The following is a 19,110-nucleotide window of genomic DNA, read 5'->3' as shown; positions in this document are numbered from 1 at the left end:
CAGAAGTCTCTTCACATTCCCTGATTTAAATCTTTGAGTCCATATTCTCTTCTTGAGTCTAGCTCACAATTCCTAAAATCTGAAGTTACTTCTTCATCAGGCCCCAATGAATAATTTACTTCTGAATCTTCCAGGTTGATTTCCTGTTTTAGCTCTGCTGGAATTTTGCCAAAATTTATGATATGCCGTGTTGTTGTCCATTATTTTTGTTAGATCAGAACCCATATTCAGATCGTCAGGTTGACTTCAGTGGCAGGTGTCTCCTGGTTATGGTATTGCTAAGGTTTTCATGGTGCTATATTTTGGTGTGTTCACCTGTGTTTCATGCCATTATTCTACCAGAAATCCATGAAATAATAAAAAGTAGAGCTCTTGAATCAATTTTAAAAGAAAAACATTTTTTATCTTTCTGTTGTACCAGCAAATGCGCAAAGAATTTGAAGTACACATATGTGTTGCCTGAATACTTGTATTGATTCAGCATGCCCAAGAACAGTACCCGTTAGTCAGTTTGAATAATGATCAAAAATGCTACAGTTAGCAATCTCATGATTGCTAAATGCACTGTTTAACGATAAATCACGGTAAGGATAAGAAATACAAAGTATAATTTTATTAATATTGTTAGCAATCAGCGCATTGAATACTTTTTTAAAAGGTCCGGGGTGATGGTCTCCATTATGTTAAAGAATTAATATCTGTTAATAAATATTAACCTGAGTATGGAGAAATTGTACTGAAGGAGAACGAATGCCTACATATCTGAACAAATTATGACTTCACCAGTGGCAATTAAAAAGGAATACAAATTTGTAATGTTATGTGTAGAAATTTGTTTGAAGAAAATCCACTCCGGAATAATATTCCATAGATGTTCGAATAAGACTTGATCATTTTCTTTTCTAGACAGCAGCAGTGCTGGAACCTGGACCTTGAATATCTTATGGAAAATGTGCGGTATTGATGTGCATATGGATCCCAATATAGGAAAAAGACTCAACGCCCTGGGTAACACAATGACGACTCTGACAGGTGAGGAAGAAATTGATGACATCGCTGACCTGAACTCAATCAACGCGGTTGACTTGACAGATGAGGATGAAACTGACAATATGTCTCCTACTGTAATGGCTGTAAGTAAATCAATAAGACTGTAAATTACTTTATTATTGAAATTAGTTTAAATATTCAATTCAGCAATACTTTTTGCTGGTACACAAGCTTATTTTAAACATACCTAAGTTTCATACAAAGTTTTAGTTGTAGTTGTGTGATGTTGAAAATGTTGACACGATCTAATCCTGAGACTTGCAACCCAGTAAAATCTAACAGTTTACACTTCAAAGCATCCCGTACTCACTCATGGCGTAGTTGACTTGTGATTGGTTTCACTGACTGCAGGGCAAGTGGCCGAAGAAACCCTGCTCCTTCTCAGTAGTCATGTTTTTTAAGAAGGTGGTGCATTACACTTAGGATTTTACGTTGCAAACCTTGACTCCCTCGGCATTGACCAAAATAATGGGAAGGAAGAATATCTTCTTTATTGACCCAGTTTCATCGCCAGGTTATGCATCATGTTTCTCTTCTCTGGAACATTTGAAATAGCAAGCCTCAGGTGTCAGTTACTGACTAAAACATTTATTGTTTGTTTGAGCCCCGGTTTGCGCTTGTAGCCTCTGGATCCTTTGGAAAACGAAGTGTTCAAATAATGTTAAAAATGCAGCAAGTTCTTACCATCATAACACTTGAACAAAAAATATACAGCACTTTGAATGCCCCTTCTCCCAGGAATTGAAACACTTTAAGAATGCATCTCACCACCACCTTGACCATTCAGAATGGGCAATAAATGCTGGCCAAACCAGCAGTGCCCTCTCATCCCATGAATGAAAAGCATCCATATTACACAGGAAATAATATGATAGTTTGTATTTAAAAATGAGCTTTATTACAAACATACCATTTCATTTACAATCTTATAAAAGCAAGTAGATTCACCTGTCTTCCAGGCATTGTTGCCATTCCTTGTGCTTTAAACTCTCAAGGGCTTCTGCAGTCATATTGCATCAAGCAGTGTCATAGTTTTTTGGTGTAAAACGTTGAGTGTCAGCTCCATCAAAATAGCCTTAGGCTCCAGGTTTTGCACTTTGAGGGTCACTGGTGGTTGTGACTTACATGGTACCTCTGCCCACTGTTTATCAGATTTCACTGTAAAACATTGTATTTTGGGAACACCATGTGGCTTAACTTGTAGCAATTCAGATTTAAAGTCTAAATTCATGAGTAGCTGAAGTCCCAACTCTGTTGTAAACAAGTGTTTCTTTTACTGTAAATCAAATCATTTTGTTTCAATCACCGTAGCAAAACTTCTTACTCCCTTTCAAGAATGACTTCAGACCTCAAAAGATATTTATTCACTTCAGTTTCTCAATAAAATAAACCAATTACTGGAAAGTTGCAGTGAACTTGTTTCAGTCTAACTCAGTTTTTATCTTTAGCAGTTTGATTTCTGACAAGTTATATAGCTTCACAACATATGTTAATGGTTTAGATGAAGGAACTAAACATAATATCTCTAAGCTTGCAGACAACACAAAGCTCAATCGTCAGGTGAGCTGTGAGGAGGAGTCATGCTTCAACATAAGGGCAAGTTGCATGGCAAATGGAGCATAAGGTGTATAAATACGGGGTTATCCATGTTGGTAGCAAAAACAGGAAGGCAGATTATTATCTAAACAGTGATCTATTAAGAAAAGAGGAGATGCAGCAGATCTGGGTGTCCTTGTACATGAGTCACTGCAAGTAACCAGGCAGGTGCAATAGGTGGTCAAGAAGATATGTTGACCTTCAAAGAGAGTATTGGAGCACAGGAACAGGGATGCCTTGCTGTAGTTGTAGAGGGCTTTTTATAACCTTTGAATACTGTGAGCTAAAACAGGTAGGACCATTCATGATATATTTCTTAGATGATAATCTCAGCTGAAAACTGTAGCAACTAGTAAATTAAAATCTTAACTAAAATTTAGAAATTGCTAACTCAAAATACCCTCACTTATTATTCAGAATACAGGTGGAAACGCAATAAAAGGCAACTCTATGAAACTTTCTTTTGGGCAACGACTTGTAAACCAGTTTCTTGGTCTAAGTACTATACACCGGGAATACTCTTTTACAGCAGAAACTCTGTCTAGTCCTGAGACTCGCAACCCAGCAAAATCTAACTGCTTACACTCAAAAGCATCCCGTTCTCGCTCTTGGCATAGTGTATGTAACAGTTAAACATGTCTATCTCTCCACATTTTAAAAAAATCAACTAAATTGTGATTTGTGCTTTAGGTCAGTTGCGCTCAATTAGTTGTTCAGTGAAATTCTTCATTTCTTTATCTCTGTGCATGCTCTATCTTTTGTGGTGAAATTGTAAATCACTTGGGGCCAAACAAATTGCAAATTTTTTTTACCTTTCTTAGCCTTTGGTTGGCTGGTTGAAATTCATAATTCAAGTGTTTCCTTTACAGGAAAGTACTGACTACCGAAGACAGGGTACAATTGGAAGCCAGGCTGCAGATTCAAGAGGACGAAAGTTTGTAAAACGTTTAGTCGACATCAGGGAATTGAATGAACAAGCCAAAGTCATCGATGACCTAAAGTATGTTTACATCTGAATCTGTCTACTATTACTAAAATTCTCAAGTCCATCTTAACAAAGAGTTTTTGCTCTGCAAAGTCATCAATAGGATTTGTACAATCAAGTTACTGATTCCCAGGAATAGGTCAAATTGCTTTTATAAATTTAATCACATACCATTTTTCCCTCTGATTAATTTTTAAAATTCAAAATATTTCAACAAGCTGAAACATGAAATGTTAGCTACTGAATTAATACCTTGATTGTAGTTTTTACTTCAAATCTTGGACTTGATACTTTTCATGCACAACTTCACTTAGAATCATTAGAAATGGTACAGCACCTAACAGGACCATTTGGCTTGTCTTGTCCACACTGACCCAAAGACACCCAACATGTCCTTTCTAATCCCTTCTTCCTTCACCCAGTCCACAGCTCTGCAACTTTTACAACACTTAAGGTGCAGGTCATGTACTTTTTGAAAGAGTTTACTTTCTCTGCCTCCACGACCAACTCAGGCAGACCCTCTACATTAAAAAAAAGTTGTTCTTCATGTCCCCTCCAATCCTTCTGCCACTTAACTTAAATCTGTGATGTCTGATTTCTGAGCTCTGTGCCAAGGGAATCAGGTTACCCCAGTTTACGGTATGTGCACTCCTCACAATTTTGTATACCTCAATCATGTCCCCCACCTCAACTTTGTCTGTTCCAAGGAAAACAACCCTAACCTCTCCAGTCTCTCCTCATAGTTGCAATTCCCCAGCCCTGGCCACATTCTAGTAAATCTCCTGTGCATTTCCAGAGCAGTATGTCCTTCCTCTAATGCGGTGACCAGAACTGCACACAATAGTCCTCACTGTGTCTTATATAATTTCAGCATTATATCAATAATTTTTTAATCTGTATCTCTACCAGTGAAGGAAAGTATTTCATATGCCTTCTTTACAAATTTATCTATGTATACTGCTATCTTTGGGGACCTGTGCACTTGCGTGCCAATATCTCTCACTTCATCTACCCCTCTCAAAATATTCCCATTTATTGTGTATTCTGTATTAATCTTTGACTTCTCTCAATGCATTACCCGTCACTTATCAGAGTTGAACTCCGTCTGCCACTTCCCTGCCAACTCCACCAATCTGTCTACATTATTTTGGAGCTTGCAGTTATCCTCTACACGGCTAATTTATGTGCCATTTGTGCATTTCCCAATCGTGCCACTCACGTTCAAGTCGTAATCATTAATGTACAAAACAAACAGCAGGGGTCCCAAAACTAAGCCCTGCAGAGCACCCCTTGAGGAAGCTTTCCATTCGCAAGGGAAGCCACTGACCATTGCGTTTTGTTTCCTGTTAGTAATCCGATTTTGGAACCAATTTGACATGTTATCTTGTATCCCATGGGCTTGTACTTTTCTCACCAATCTGCCATGTGGAACCTTGTCAAATGTCTCACTAAAATCCAAGTAGACATCATCCACTGCACTACTCTCATTGATCGTCCTTATCACTTCCCGAAGAATTCAATCAAATTTGTAAGGCGCCACTTTCCCTCAATGAAACTATGCTGACTATCCATGATTAGACCGTGCCATTCTAATTTTATCTGATTTCACAAGATTTATTCTAACAATTTGCCCACCACCAAAGCAAGACCAACTGGCCTATAATTGTTTGGCATTTCCTTTGCACCCTTTTTAAACAGCATTCCTCCAGTTCTCTGGCACTTCACCTGCGCCTTGTGAAGCTTGGAAATGATCCTCAGAGCATCTTCCGTTTTGCCCCTGACCATCTTCAACATCACAGGCACCCATCTGTCTGGCCCTGGTGACTTATCCACTTTCAAGGATTCCAACTCCTCTAACACTTCCACTTTCATTTATGATTATTTTGCCCAATATTTGACACTGCTCCTCTTGGAGTACTGTATCCACGTCATTTTTTTCCTCTGTGTATATGGAAACAAATAATTCTTCCTGTATCCTCCGCATCTTCGCACAAGTTCCCTTCTTCATCTGTGACAAGTCTCACTACTTCCTTAACTGTCCTTTTGTTTTTATATGCTGGTAAAAAGTTCCTTAGGTATTCCTTTATCTTGCTTGCTAATATATTTTTTATGACCTTTCTTTGATTTCTTGTTTCTTTTTTAAATTGATTCCTGTACTTTCTGTACTCCTCTAGGCTATTTGCAGTGTTGAGATTTTTGTGACTATCATATGCTTTCTATTTTCTATTTAATCTTCCTCTGTATTTTTCTAGACAACCATGAGATGGGTTGAGATTTGGCAGTACCATACTTATTTTTGGAGAGGACATGGCCACCTTGTGCCTTAAGGGTCTCACTTTTTAGTGACTCTGACTGACTTGTCCTTTTAGCAGTCCTATCCAGTCTGCCTCATTTAAATCCCTTTGCAGTTTTGGGAAATTTTCCTCCCTCACTTTAAAACTTTTTCTCCAGATTTATCTCTGTCCTTTTCTAAAATACCAAAGCTAACTGAAATGGTTAATGTAATCCCTGAAATTGTCGCCTACTATCACTTCGCCCACTTGCCCGTCTTCATTTTCCAAAACTAAATCCAGAATCATATCTCCATTCTTTGGGCTTGTCATGTATTGTTTTGAAAAAAATTCCTGATCTCAACACGTGTATTTTTCACCCTCAATGCTCTTTTATATTATTTGAAATACAGTTGATATTAGTATAATTAACATCTCCTACGATTATTGGCCTCTTATTCCCACAGGCAGAAATTTGTCTATGTGTACCATCTTCTTTCTCCCTCTCATTATCTAGAGGCCAGTTATATACTCCTACGAGTGTGATTGCCCCTTTTCTTTTTAATGCCTAAGCTCAACCCATAAAGCCTGATTTGGTAACTTGTTTAGTATGTTATTCCTTCCCACAACTGTAATTAATTCATTAATCAATATTTGTACTTGACCTTTTTTTTGTCACCCACTCTATCCTGCCTGAAGATTCCTCATCCACATATATGGAGCTGCCAGTTTTTCCCCTCCTTTAACCAGGTTTCTATGAGAGCAACAACATGCTACCATGTTTATCTGTGCATTTAGTTCATCTGCCTTGTTTGTAATACTCCTAGCACTGAAGTATAAACACTTCAACCCCATCAATTTCCTTTGGATGCTTTCTAAATCTTTTGTTTCTTCTGTCTTTCTGAGTCGCTGACTACATTACTGACTAATGTCCTACTTCCCATATCCTGATCTGAATCTGACCCATTTTAGCCTGATTGGCTAGTTAACTCAGTTAGTTACTGCAGCCTTGGCACACACCATCTCTCGGTCAGAGGGAGATCATGCCCGACAGATATGTTTGAATTAATTGAGATGGTGACCAGGTATGCAGGTATGGTTAGAGTGGTTGATTGTGGTTTATATGGATTTCAGCAAGGTGTTTGATAAGGTCCCACATGTGAAACTGATACAGAAGGTTAAACCTCAGGGGTAGGCAATGCCCTTCTGGCTTTATTGATGGAACTATTAATCCAGAAAAGTTCAGCTAATGTTCTAGGGATCCGGATTTGAATCTCACCACATCAGATATTTGAATTTGAATTCAATTTAAAAAATGGAAATTAGGAGCCTTCTGTCAATTGTCAGAAAAACCGATCTGGTCCACTAATGTCCTTCAGGGACACAAATCTACCATCCTTACCTTGTCTGGCCTACATATGACTCCTGACCCACAGCAATGTGGTGGTCGACTCTCAGTTACCCTCTGAAATGGCCTAGCAAGCCATTCAGTTGTACCATTCGCTACAAAGCCTCAAAGAAATGAAACTTGATGGATTACATGGCATTGCCCTCGGCACTGGAAAAGACAACGGCAGAAGTAGCCCTGTCAACCTTGCAGGGTCCTCCTTACTAACACCTGGGGGCTTGTGCCAAAATTGGGAGAGATATCTCATGGACTAGTCAAGGAACACCTGACATAATCATAGTCATGGAATCATACCTTAACAAGTCCCAGACACCACCATCACCATTCATTTCCACTAGCAGAGATGGCAGCACAGTGGTACACAGTTGGGAGGAAGTTGCCCTGAGAGTCCATGAAGTCTAGCGGCTTCAGGTTAAACATGGGCAAGGAAACCTCCTGATGATTACCATGTACTGTCCTGTCTCGCCTGATGATTCGGCATTCCTCACCAAGAATTGCTTGACAGCCATACTACAGATAGAGTTGGTTGGGGCCTAAACGACATAGCTGCTAGTCTGGGTCTGTGGCAGGTGGTGAGGGAACAAACAAGAGGTTAAAACATACTTGACCTCATCCCTACCAATCTGCCAGCTGCAGATGCAGCTGTCCATGAGCATATTGGTAAGAGTGACCACCACAGGCTTTGTGAAGACCAAGTCTGGCTCTTATGTTGAGAACAACCTCCATGTTGTTTGGCACTATCACCATGCTAAATGGGACAGATTTTGAACAGATCTGGGCATCCAAGAGGCGCTATGGGCCATGAACAGCAACAGAATTGTACTCCAGCACAATCTGTAACCTCATGGCCCAGCATATCCCCCACTCAACCGTTACCATCAAGCCAGGAGATCAACCCTGGTTCAATGGACACTGCAGGAGGGCATGCCAGGAACAGCAGCAGGCATTGCAGGAGATGAGGTGTCAACCTGGTGAAGCCACGAAACAGGACTACTTGCATGCCAGATGGTGTAAGCAGCAAGTGATGGATAGAGGTGACTGATCCCACAACCAACGGGTCAAATCTAAAGTCTACAGTCCTGTCGCATCCAGTCGTGAATAGTGGTGGACAATTAAACAACTCACTGGAGGAGGAGGCTCCACAAATATTCCCATCCTGAATGATAGAAGAACCCAGCACATCAGTGCAAAACATAAGGCTGAAGCTTTGGCAGTAATCTTCAGCCAGAAGTGCTGAGTAGATGATCCATCTCAGCCTCCTCCAGTGGTCCCCAGCAGTACAGCCACTTTGATTCACTTTGTGCATATCAAGAATCGGTTGGAGGCTCTGGATACTGCAAAGGCTACAGGCCCTGATCACATTCTGGCAATAGTACTGAAGACTTGTGCTCCAGAACTTGTTGGTCCCATCTCCAAGCTATTCCATTACATTTACAACACTGGCGTCTACCCAACAGTATGGAAAATGCCCAAATATGTCTTCTGCATAAAAACCAGGACAGATCCAACCTGGCCAACTACTGCTCAATCATCAGTAAAGTGATGGAAGATGTCAACAGTGCTATCAAACAGCACCTGCTCAGCAATAGCCTGCTCAGTGGTGTCCAGCTTGGTTTGTGCCATGGCCACTCAGCTCTTGACTTCATTGCAGCTTTGATTCAAACATGGACAAAAGAGCTGAATTCCAGAAGTGAGGTGAGAGTGACAATCTTTGACATCAGGGCTGCATTCGACCGAATGTGGCATCAAGAAGCCATTGAAAAACTGGAGTCGGTGGGTATCAAGGGGCAAACTATCCAGTGGTTGGAGTCAAAACTGACACATAGGTTGTTGAAGTGATAATGGAACTGCAGATGCTGGAGAATCCAAGATAACAAAGTGTGAAGCTGGATGAACACAGCAGGCCAAGCAGCATCTCAGGAGCACAAAAGCTGACATTTCGGGCCTTGACCCTTCATCAGAGAGGGGGTTGGGGAGAGGGTTCTGGAATAAATAGGGAGAGAGGGGGAGGTGGACCGAAGATGGAGAGAAAAGAAGATAGGTGGAGAGGAGAGTATAGGTGGGGAGGTAGGGAGGGCATAGGTCAGTCCAGGGAAGACGGACAGGTTAAGGACGCGGGATGAGGTTAGGAGGTAGGAAATGAAGGTGCGGCTTGAAGTGGGAGGAAGGGATGGGTGAGAGGAAGAACAGGTTAGGGAGGCGGAGACAGGCTGGGCTGGTTTTGTGATGCAGTGGAGGAATGGAAAGATGTTTTGTACAATCTGATCCCACCACCCAAAACATTTGTCCATCCCCACCCTTGTCTGCCTTCCAGAGAGACCACTCTCTCCGTGACTCCCTTGTCCGCTCCACACTCCCCTCCAACCCCACCACACCCGGCACCTTCCCCTGCAACCGCAGGAAGTGCTACACTTGCCCCCTCACCCCCATCCCAGGCTCCAAGATGACTTTCCATATTAAGCAGATGTTCACCTGCACATCTGCCAATGTGGTATACTGTATCCATTGTACCTGGTGTGGCGTCCTCTACATTGGGGAAACCAAACGGAGGCTTGGGGACCGCTTTGCAGAACACCTCTGCTCGGTTCACAATAAACAACTGCACCTCCCAGTCGCGAACCATTTTAACTCCCCCTCCCATTTCTCAGATGACATGTCCATCATGGGCCTCCTGCAGTGCCACAATGATTCCACCCGAAGGTTGCAGGAACAGCAACTCATATTCCGCTTGGGAACCTTGCAGCCCAATGGTATCAATGTGGACTTCACCAGCTTCAAAATCTCCCCTTCCGCCACTGCACCCAAGACCAGCACAGTTCATCCCCTCCCCCCACTGCATCCCAAAACCAGCCCAGCCTACCTCCGCCTCCCTAACCTGTTCTTCCTCTCACCCATCCCTTCCTCCCATCTCAAGCCGCACCTCCATTTCCTACCTCCTAACCTCATCCCGCCTCCTCGACCTGTCCGTCTTCCCTGGACTGACCTATCTCCTCCCTACCTCCCCACCTATACCCTCTCTCCACCTATCTTCTTTTCTCCCCATCTTCGGTCCCCCTCCCCCTCTCTCCCTATTTATTTCAGAACCCTCTCCCCATCCCCCTCTCTGATGAAGGGTCTAGGCCCGAAACATCAGCTTTTGTGCTCCTGAGATGCTGCTTGGCATGCTGTTTCATCCAGCTTCACACTTTGTTATCTTACGTAGGTTGTTGAAGGTCATTCATCTCAGCTGCAGGGCATCTCTGCAAGAGTTCCTCAGGGTAATGTCCTAGGCAATTACCTTCCCTCCATCATAAGGTTGGAAGTGGAAATGTTCACTGATAATTGCGCAATTTTCAGCATCATTCATGACTCCTCAGATAGTGAAGCAGTCCATGTTCACATGCACAAGATCTGGAGAGTATCTAGGCTTGGGCTGACAAGTGGCAAGTAACGTTCACGCCTCACAAATGCCAGTCTATGACCATCACCAGTAAGAGACAAACTAATCACAACTCCTTGGCATTTAATAGTGTTACCATTATTGAATCTCCCACTATCAACATCCTGGGGCTTATCATTGACCAGAAACTCAACTGGACTCACCACAAACACGGTGACGACTAGAGCAGGTCAGAGCTAGGAATACTGTGGCAAGTAACTCACCTCCTGACTCCACTATCTTCAAGGCATAAGCCAGGAGTGTGTTGGAATACTCCCCACTTGCTTGGGTGAGTGCAGCCCCAACAGCATTCAAGAAGCTTGACACCATCCAGGACAAAGCAGTCCACTTGATTGGCACTACATCCCTAAGCACCCACTCTCTTCACCACCACACTTAGTAGCAGCAGTGTGTACTATCGACAAGATGCACTGCAGAAATTCACCAAAGATCCTCAGACAGCACCTTCCAAACCCATGACTGTTCCCATCTTGAAGGACAGGGCAGCAGATATATAGGAACACCACCACCTGCAAGTTCCACTCCAAGCCACTCACCATTGTGACTTGGAAATATATCGCCTTTTCTTCACTATCGTTTGGTCAAAATCCTGCAATTCTCTCCCTAACAGCATTGTGGGTCAACCCACAGCAGGTGTACTGTAGCAGTTCAGGAAGGCAGCTCAGCATCACCTTCTCAAGGGCCTTTTGAAATGGGTAATAAATGCTGGCTAGCTAATGACACCCATATCCCACAAATGGGAATTTTATAAACTGGTATTGAGGTGAACTTGGCAAGTCAGATCTGAATTTTGCTAGGTGACAAGAGACAGAGGGTTCTGGTGGAAGGCTTTTTGTGTGGTTCGAGCCCTGTTTGCCATAGCATCCCACAGGGGTCATTGCTGGGTCCCTTAATGTTTGTGATATTCTCATCGATACCATTTACAAATGTGGAGGGGAGAAATGATAACTAAGTTTGCAAACGACACAAAGATTAGCTGAGTGGTTGAAAGTGAGGAGGAAGGCATTGGCTGACAATGATATAAATTGATTGATCAGATCAATTGTGGGCATATCAATGGTCGATCGAATTGTACCCTGGAATTGAAAAGTGATGCACTTTGGAAGAAGGAACAAAATGAGGGAATATTCAATGAATAACAGGACATTAGGAAGGCCAGAGGAACAGAGTGATCCTGGTGTACCTGTCCACAGACTGCAAAAGGTGGCAGGGCCGGTTAATGGGGTAGTATGGATGCTGGCCTTTATCAGTCATTGCATCCATTATAAGAGCAAGGAGTTAGATTGGAGATGTACGGAATTTTATTTAGGCCACAGCTAGAGTCCTGTATCCAATTTTGTTCGCCACACTATAGGAAGGATGTGACTGCACTGGAGGGCTGCAGAGGAGATTCACCAGGATGTCGACTGGAACGGATCATTTCAGCTATGAAGAGAGGCTGAATAAGCTTGGGTTGTTTTCTTTGGCGCAGAGAAGGTTGAGGAGAGCCCTGATAGAAGTATACAAGATTATGAGGGGCATGAACAGAGCGAAAAGAAAATAACTTTTCCCCCTTAGTTAAAGAGTCAATAACAAGGGGGCTTAATTTTAAAGTGAAAGACTGTACGTTTGCCAGGGATTGAGGGAAATATTTTCACGCAGAAGATGGTGTGGATCTGGAATGATAGTTGAGGTGGAAAACCACAAACCTTGAAAGAATACTTAGTTGAGAAGTTGAAATGTTATAACTTTAAAGGTTATGGGTCTGATGCAGGAAATTGGGGCAAGTGTACAAACTCAATGGGCTGAAGGACCTTTACTTTACTGTAAGGAATGTTTAGTTAGCCCAGCTGCTCCTCTTGGTTTCCAGCAGTATCTATTCTTCTATTTGAAAGAAAGCTGAAAGGACTAATTCCAAAATTCATTTGGGTTAAGTTTATAGCCAGTTCTGACAAAGAATCATTTGACTTAAGACCTTGATAATAAAATGTGAGGCTGGATGAACACAGCAGGCCAAGCAGCATCTCAGGAGCACTAAAGCTGACGTTTCGGGCCTAGACCCTTCATCAGAGAGGGGGATGGGGAGAGGGAACTGGAATAAATAGGGAGAGAGGGGGAGGCGGACCGAAGATGGAGAGTAAAGAAGATAGGTGGAGAGAGTGTAGGTGGGGAGGTAGGGAGGGGATAGGTCAGTCCAGGGAAGACGGACAGGTCAAGGAGGTGGGATGAGGTTAGTAGGTAGCTGGGGGTGCGGCTTGGGGTGGGAGGAAGGGATGGGCGAGAGGAAGAACCGGTTAGGGAGGCAGAGACAGGTTGGACTGGTTTTGGGATGCAGTGGGTGGGGGCGAAGAGCTGGGCTGGTTGTGTGGTGCAGTGGGGGGAGGGGATGAACTGGGCTGGTTTAGGGATGCAGTAGGGGAAGGGGAGATTTTGAAACTGGTGAAGTCCACATTGATACCATATGGCTGCAGGGTTCCCAGGCGGAATATGAGTTGCTGTTCCTGCAACCTTCGGGTGGCATCATTGTGGCAGTGCAGGAGGCCCATGATGGACATGTCATCAAGAGAATGGGAGGGGGAGTGGAAATGGTTTGCGACTGGGAGGTGCAGTAGTTTGTTGCGAACTGAGTGGAGTTGTTCTGCAAAGCGGTCCCCAAGCCTCCGCTTGGTTTCCCCAATGTAGAGGAAGCCGCACCGGGTACAGTGGATGCAGTATACCACATTGGCAGATGTGCAGGTGAACCTCTGCTTAATGTGGAATGTCATCTTGGGGCCTACATTTTTCCATCCCCTCCCCTGTCTGCTTTCCGGAGAGACCACTCTCTCCGTGACTCCCTTGTTCGCTCCACACTGCCCTCCAACCCCACCACACCTGGCACCTTCCCCTGCAACCGCAGGAAATGCTACACTTGTCCCCACACCTCCTCCCTCACCCCCATCCCAGGCCCCAAGTTGACATTCCACATTAAGCAGAGGTTCACCTGCACATCTGCCAATGTGGTATACTGCATCCACTGTACCCGGTGCGGCTTCCTCTACATTGGGGAAACCAAGCGGAGGCTTGGGGACCGCTTTGCAGAACACCTCCGCTCAGTTCGCAACAAACAACTGCACCTCCCAGTCGCAAACCATTTCCACTCCCCCTCCCATTCTCTTGATGACATGTCCATCATGGGCCTCCTGCAGTGCCACAATGATGCCACCCGAAGGTTGCAGGAACAGCAACTCATATTCTGCCTGGGAACCCTGCAGCCATATGGTATCAATGTGGACCTCACCAGTTTCAAAATCTCCCCTTCCCCTGCTGCATCCCTAAACCAGCCCAGTTCATCCCCTCCCCCCACTGCACCACACAACCAGCCCAGCTCTTCGCCCCCACCCACTGCATCCCAAAACCAGTCCAACCTGTCTCTGCCTCCCTAACCGGTTCTTCCTCTCGCCCATCCCTTCCTCCCACCCCAAGCCGCACCCCCAGCTACCTACTAACCTCATCCCACCTCCTTGACCTGTCCGTCTTCCCTGGACTGACCTATCCCCTCCTTACCTCCCCACCTACACTCTCTCCACCTATCTTCTTTACTCTCCATCTTCGGTCCGCCTCCCCCTCTCTCCCTATTTATTTCAGTTCCCTCCCCCCATCCCCCTCTCTGATGAAGTGTCTAGGCCCGAAACGTCAGCTTTTGTGCTCCTGAGATGCTGCTTGGCCTGCTGTGTTCATCCAGCCTCACATTTTATTATCTTGGAATCTTCAGCATCTGCAGTTCCCATTATCTCTGACTTAAGACCTTTACTCTGTTAGAGATATTAGGAACTGCAGATGCTAGAGAATCTGAGATAACATGGTGTAGGGCTGGATGAACACAGCGGGCCAAGCAGCACCTTAGGAGCAGGAAAGCTGACCTTTTGGGCCTAGACCCTTCTTCAGAAATGGGGGAGGGGAAGAGGGTTCTGAAATAAATAGGGAGAGAGGGGGACGCGGATTGAAGATGGATAGAGGAGAAGACAGGTGGAGAGGAAACGGACAAGTCAAAGAGGTAGGGATGGAGCCAGTAAAGGTGAGTGTAGGTGGTGAGGTAGAGAGGAGATAGGTCAGTCCAGGGAGGACAGACAGGTCAAGGGGGCGGAATGAGGTTAGTAGGTAGGAAATGGGGTGCAGCTTTAGGCGGGAGGAGGGGTTAGGTGAGAGGAAGAACAAGTTAGGGAGGTGGGGATGAGCTGGGCGGAGTTTTTGGACGCGGTGGGGGAAGGGGAGATTTTGAGGCTTGTGAAATCTACATTGATACCATTGGGCTGCAGGGTTCCCAAGTGGAATATGAGTTGCTGTTCCTGCAACCTTTGGGTGGTACCGTTGTGGCGCTGCAGGACGCCCAGGATGGACATGTCGTCTGAGGAATGGGAGGGGGAGTTGAAATGGTTTGCGACTGGGAAGTGCAGTTGTTGATTGTGAACTGAGTGTAGGTGTTGTGCAAAGCGGTCCCCAAGCCTCTGCTTGGTTTCCCCGATATGGAGGAGGCCACAACGGGAACAGCGGATGCAGTATACCACATTAGCAGATGTGCGAGTGAACATCTGCTTGATGTGGAAAGTCTTCTTGGGGCCTGGATGGGAGTGAGGGAGGAGATGTCGGGGCAGGTGTAGCACTTCCTGCCGTTGTGGGGAAAAGTACTGGGTGTGGTGGGGCTGAAGCAGACAAGGGAGTCACGGAGAAACTGTTCCCTCCGGAAAGCAGACAAGGGTGAGGAGCGTCTTTGGTGGAGGGGTCAGATTGCAAATGGCGCAAGTGTCGGAGGATGATGCGTTGGATCCAGAGGTTGGTGGGCTGGTACATGAGGACGAGGGGGATTCTTTTTTGGTTGTTATTGTGGGGACAGGTAATGAGGGATGATTTGCAGGAAATGTGGGAGACACGGTTGAGGGTGTTCTTGACCACTGCCGGGGGGGGGAGGTTGTGGTCCTTGAAAAACGAGGACATCTGACATGTACGGGAGTGGACTGCCTTATTTCCTCCCTATTAACCTCATCCCGCTGCCTTGACCTGTCCGTCCTCCTTGGATTGACCTATCTACTCCCTACCTCCCCACCGACAGTCACCTTTCCTGGCTCAATTCTAACCTCTTTTGACTTGTCTGTCTCCTCTCTACCTATCTTCTCCTCTATCCATCTTCGATCCGCCTCCCCCTTTCTCCCTATTTATTTCAGAACCCTCTTCGTCTCCCCCATTTCTGACGGAGGGTCTAGGCCCAAAATATTAGCTTTCCTGCTCCTAAGGTGCTGCTTGGCCTGCTGTGTTCATCCAGCTGTACACTTTTACTCTTTATTTTCTCCATTGACGCTGTTAGACCTGTTGAGTTTTTTCAGTAATTTCTGATTTTTTTTTACAGTTTCTCAGCATCAAACGTATTTTGCTGATTTTTACATGGCTGTATGTTGTTTCATTCAAAAAGCTGTGTTTGGGTCTGTGCAAGAGTGAAACAAGAGAGTTATAGTAAATTTTACAAAATCTAATGGTTGTAGAATATTATTAGCTTTTAGTTTTCTTCTAAATTAAAGGGCTCATTAATAGCCAGTGTAGCACTTGTGCAAATGCTGTTTGTTGGGAAATCCCAGACATGTGATGTGGTTTTCCTCCATTTAACTCGATTGCTGGAAGATCAAGAGCTGTGACCCTACAGTTGCTAAGTCATTGATGCACCTGCTCCTTGGGACGCTTTACCCATTCAGGAAAATGACCTTAAGAAACATTTTTCTTTAATTTGTAAAGAAGTCGGGTGGCACGGTGGCTCAGTGGTTAGCACTGCAGCCTCACAGGGACCCGGGTTCGATTCCAGCCTCGGCGACTGTCTGTGTGGAGTTTGCACATTCTCCCTGTGTCCGCGTGGGTTTCCTCCGGGTGCTCCGGTTTCCTCCCACAGACCAAAGATGTGCGGGCTAGGTGGATTGGACATGCTAAATTGCCCGTACTGTTCAGGGTTGTGTGGGTTATAGGGGGATGGGTCTGGGTGGGATGCTTCAAGGGGCAGTGTGGGCTTGTTGGGTCGAAGGGCTTGTTTCCACACTGTAGGTAATCTAATCTAATCTAATCAAGTCAGACACCATCTTTCTATAATATTTTTTCAGTTAGTATATTTTTAGAAATTGGAGTACAAACTAATATTTTGAAGTGGAATTTTTGTTTAGAAAACACACTAAGTTGAGGGCAAGAGAGAGCCATCTTAATTTGATATTCTAAAAATAAGTGACAAATTACTTGAGTTTTGGTCCTTTGGCACAGCTATGTTACAGATTAATAAAAAGGCTAAAATTCTAACTAGTGATAGCCATAAAATAGGGGCATTCACACATCCCAAAACCAATCTCACCAAACATTGAATTCAGTGTTTTGCGATCTCTGAGCAACTTAGAGCCTGGTGCTAAGAGTCAGATTCTAGGCCTCCTTCCCCAAATACTGTTACAAATGTATCTCACATCTTTTCCTTAGCTTATTACTGACACCATCAGGCATTTAGAAGGGAACCAAACCATTTATTCCAACTTCACGCTTACGTCAAACTCCAGGCTCGACTTCTAAGGTTTTGCGAAAGCTAAGCTCCAGTGTCAAAATAGTGCCAGATAACATCATCTTGACTTTCTAGCTGTTGAAGTTCTGAAGCCACAAATCGGGTCTGCCAAGCCTTGGGACATTCAATAAAAAAAATTGACGTTCAGTGAATTGGTTCTCCAAACCACTACTGAAAGTCTCAGTGCATCACATTTAAAAGGCAAGATTGTACTCTTGCATTAGGTTTTACTTATTGACACTGATGTCATGTGCTACATAATAAAACATCCTGATCATTTTGAAATAACAGTCCTGGTGCCCTTATCATAAACAACACCTGTAACATAGCTTTCAGCTTTGTTTCAAGGCTACAACTGCTGCAGCAGGCCACAATTTCTTTATAGAACCTACCTGATTAATTAGGAAGGTTCTATTAAGCGTGAGCATTAGAAGCTCTCATCATCTGGTTCGCAGGAATTTGTTGGAACGGACAAAAAACAAAAGAACTGTGGATGCTGTAAATCAGGAACAAAAATGGAAGTTGCTGGAAAAGCTCAGCAGGTCTGTGAAGAAGAATCAGAGTTAACGTTTCAGGTCAGTTCGGCGAAAGGGTCACTGGATCCAAAACGTTAACTCTAATTCTTCACAGATGCTGCCAGACCTGAGCTTTTCTAGCAACTTCTGTTTTTGTTATAATGGATAGTTAGTCTCCCAAGCACAGTTGCTGACAGGTAAATTAACCTTTTGTACACGTAAGTCATCAGTGCACAATATTTGTAATAAAACTGCATTTTCTGAGACTGTCGGTCATCACACTCTTCAGGGTTGGCAATTTGGTTCCTGTTATGAGGATGATGGACTTATGGTCGACGAAAGTCTTTTGGAAAGTAACTGGAGAAGGTAAAGAGAAATGCACCCTGGAGGAGAAAGACAAAGAAGGAAAGAAACTGGGGGAGGGAAGAGAGACACAAAATAGGGAAGAGGATGAGAGAGATATCAGCCATGAGAGAGCACAGTGGAGGGGGAGAAACACTAACTGGGGAAGAAAGTAGCACAGTCTGTAGTGAGGTAAAGCTTATGCTGGCTTGGGTGTGATGTTATTTGTTATGAGGATCAGACAGCTATGATGCTTCATTTTGTGGACTGAGCCTCACAGCCCTGATGCTGGGCTTCAAGAATGTGAATAAGCAATGGAATTTGTCTTTATTTTGTTTTATTTACTTGGATTACTTGCAGAACATTTTGGGCAAGTGTTAAGAGATCATGTACATTGTTAATGTGGTTGTATTTCATTCTGAAAGATGTGTTTATTTAAAGAAAAGTTTGTCACATCATCAAATTTAGAACTGGCCTTCTAAGTTATGAAGATGGATGAGTAGCTAAATCGAATTTCAAAAATAAATGTACCATAGCACCTTTGTCTTAATGACAACACATTAATAAAACGTGCTGGAAGGAACTCTCAATTGTCTGATGGCAAGTTTGTTATCCTGTTGAAGTAAAGCTTGTCATTGTATGATATGTCATTAAATTTATAAAAGGAACAAGAAAATCAGTTAAATAATCATATAAACAGTTGTAAGAAATAAATTAGTATGTAGGATTTAACTTACTTATGACATTGTGAAATCTTTAATTGGACATGCAAAAGCTCGAAACACTATGGTGGCACGGGTGGAGAATTTTCCTGATTTATTACCCGTACAATCAGCAGATGAAGCAGATTGCTCTCTGAGATTACCAACTATTGTTTGATATTTTCCTGAAAATGTAATCATATGACGTTCAATGGATAGGTGATCTTGTAAAAACAGAACATTCTGAAAATAATTAGCATTGTCTAATG

General features: G+C 43.8%; 1 protein-coding gene across 4 annotated transcripts in view; it reads left to right on the top strand.

Moving 5' to 3' along the window:
• Positions 1-19,110, top strand: part of kiaa1109 (KIAA1109 ortholog) — a 438,508-nt gene that overhangs the window by 327,815 nt on the left and 91,583 nt on the right. For 2 of the 4 annotated variants that reach the window (XM_048546322.2, XM_048546235.2), the window contains 3 exons: positions 907-1,133; positions 3,064-3,264; positions 3,516-3,646. In XM_048546322.2, coding sequence (XP_048402279.2) covers positions 907-1,133; positions 3,064-3,264; positions 3,516-3,646 — 559 coding nt within the window. The remainder of the gene's footprint in view (positions 1-906; positions 1,134-3,063; positions 3,265-3,515; positions 3,647-19,110) is intronic. The other 2 variants (XM_048546500.2, XM_048546414.2) reach the window with 1 other exon arrangement.

The sequence above is a fragment of the Stegostoma tigrinum genome, chromosome 1 (genome assembly GCF_030684315.1).
Source record: "Stegostoma tigrinum isolate sSteTig4 chromosome 1, sSteTig4.hap1, whole genome shotgun sequence".
Taxonomy (NCBI): Eukaryota; Metazoa; Chordata; class Chondrichthyes; order Orectolobiformes; family Stegostomatidae; genus Stegostoma; species Stegostoma tigrinum.
The sequence above is the reverse complement of the archived record's forward strand: the minus strand, read 5'-3'. Positions and strand labels throughout refer to the sequence as shown.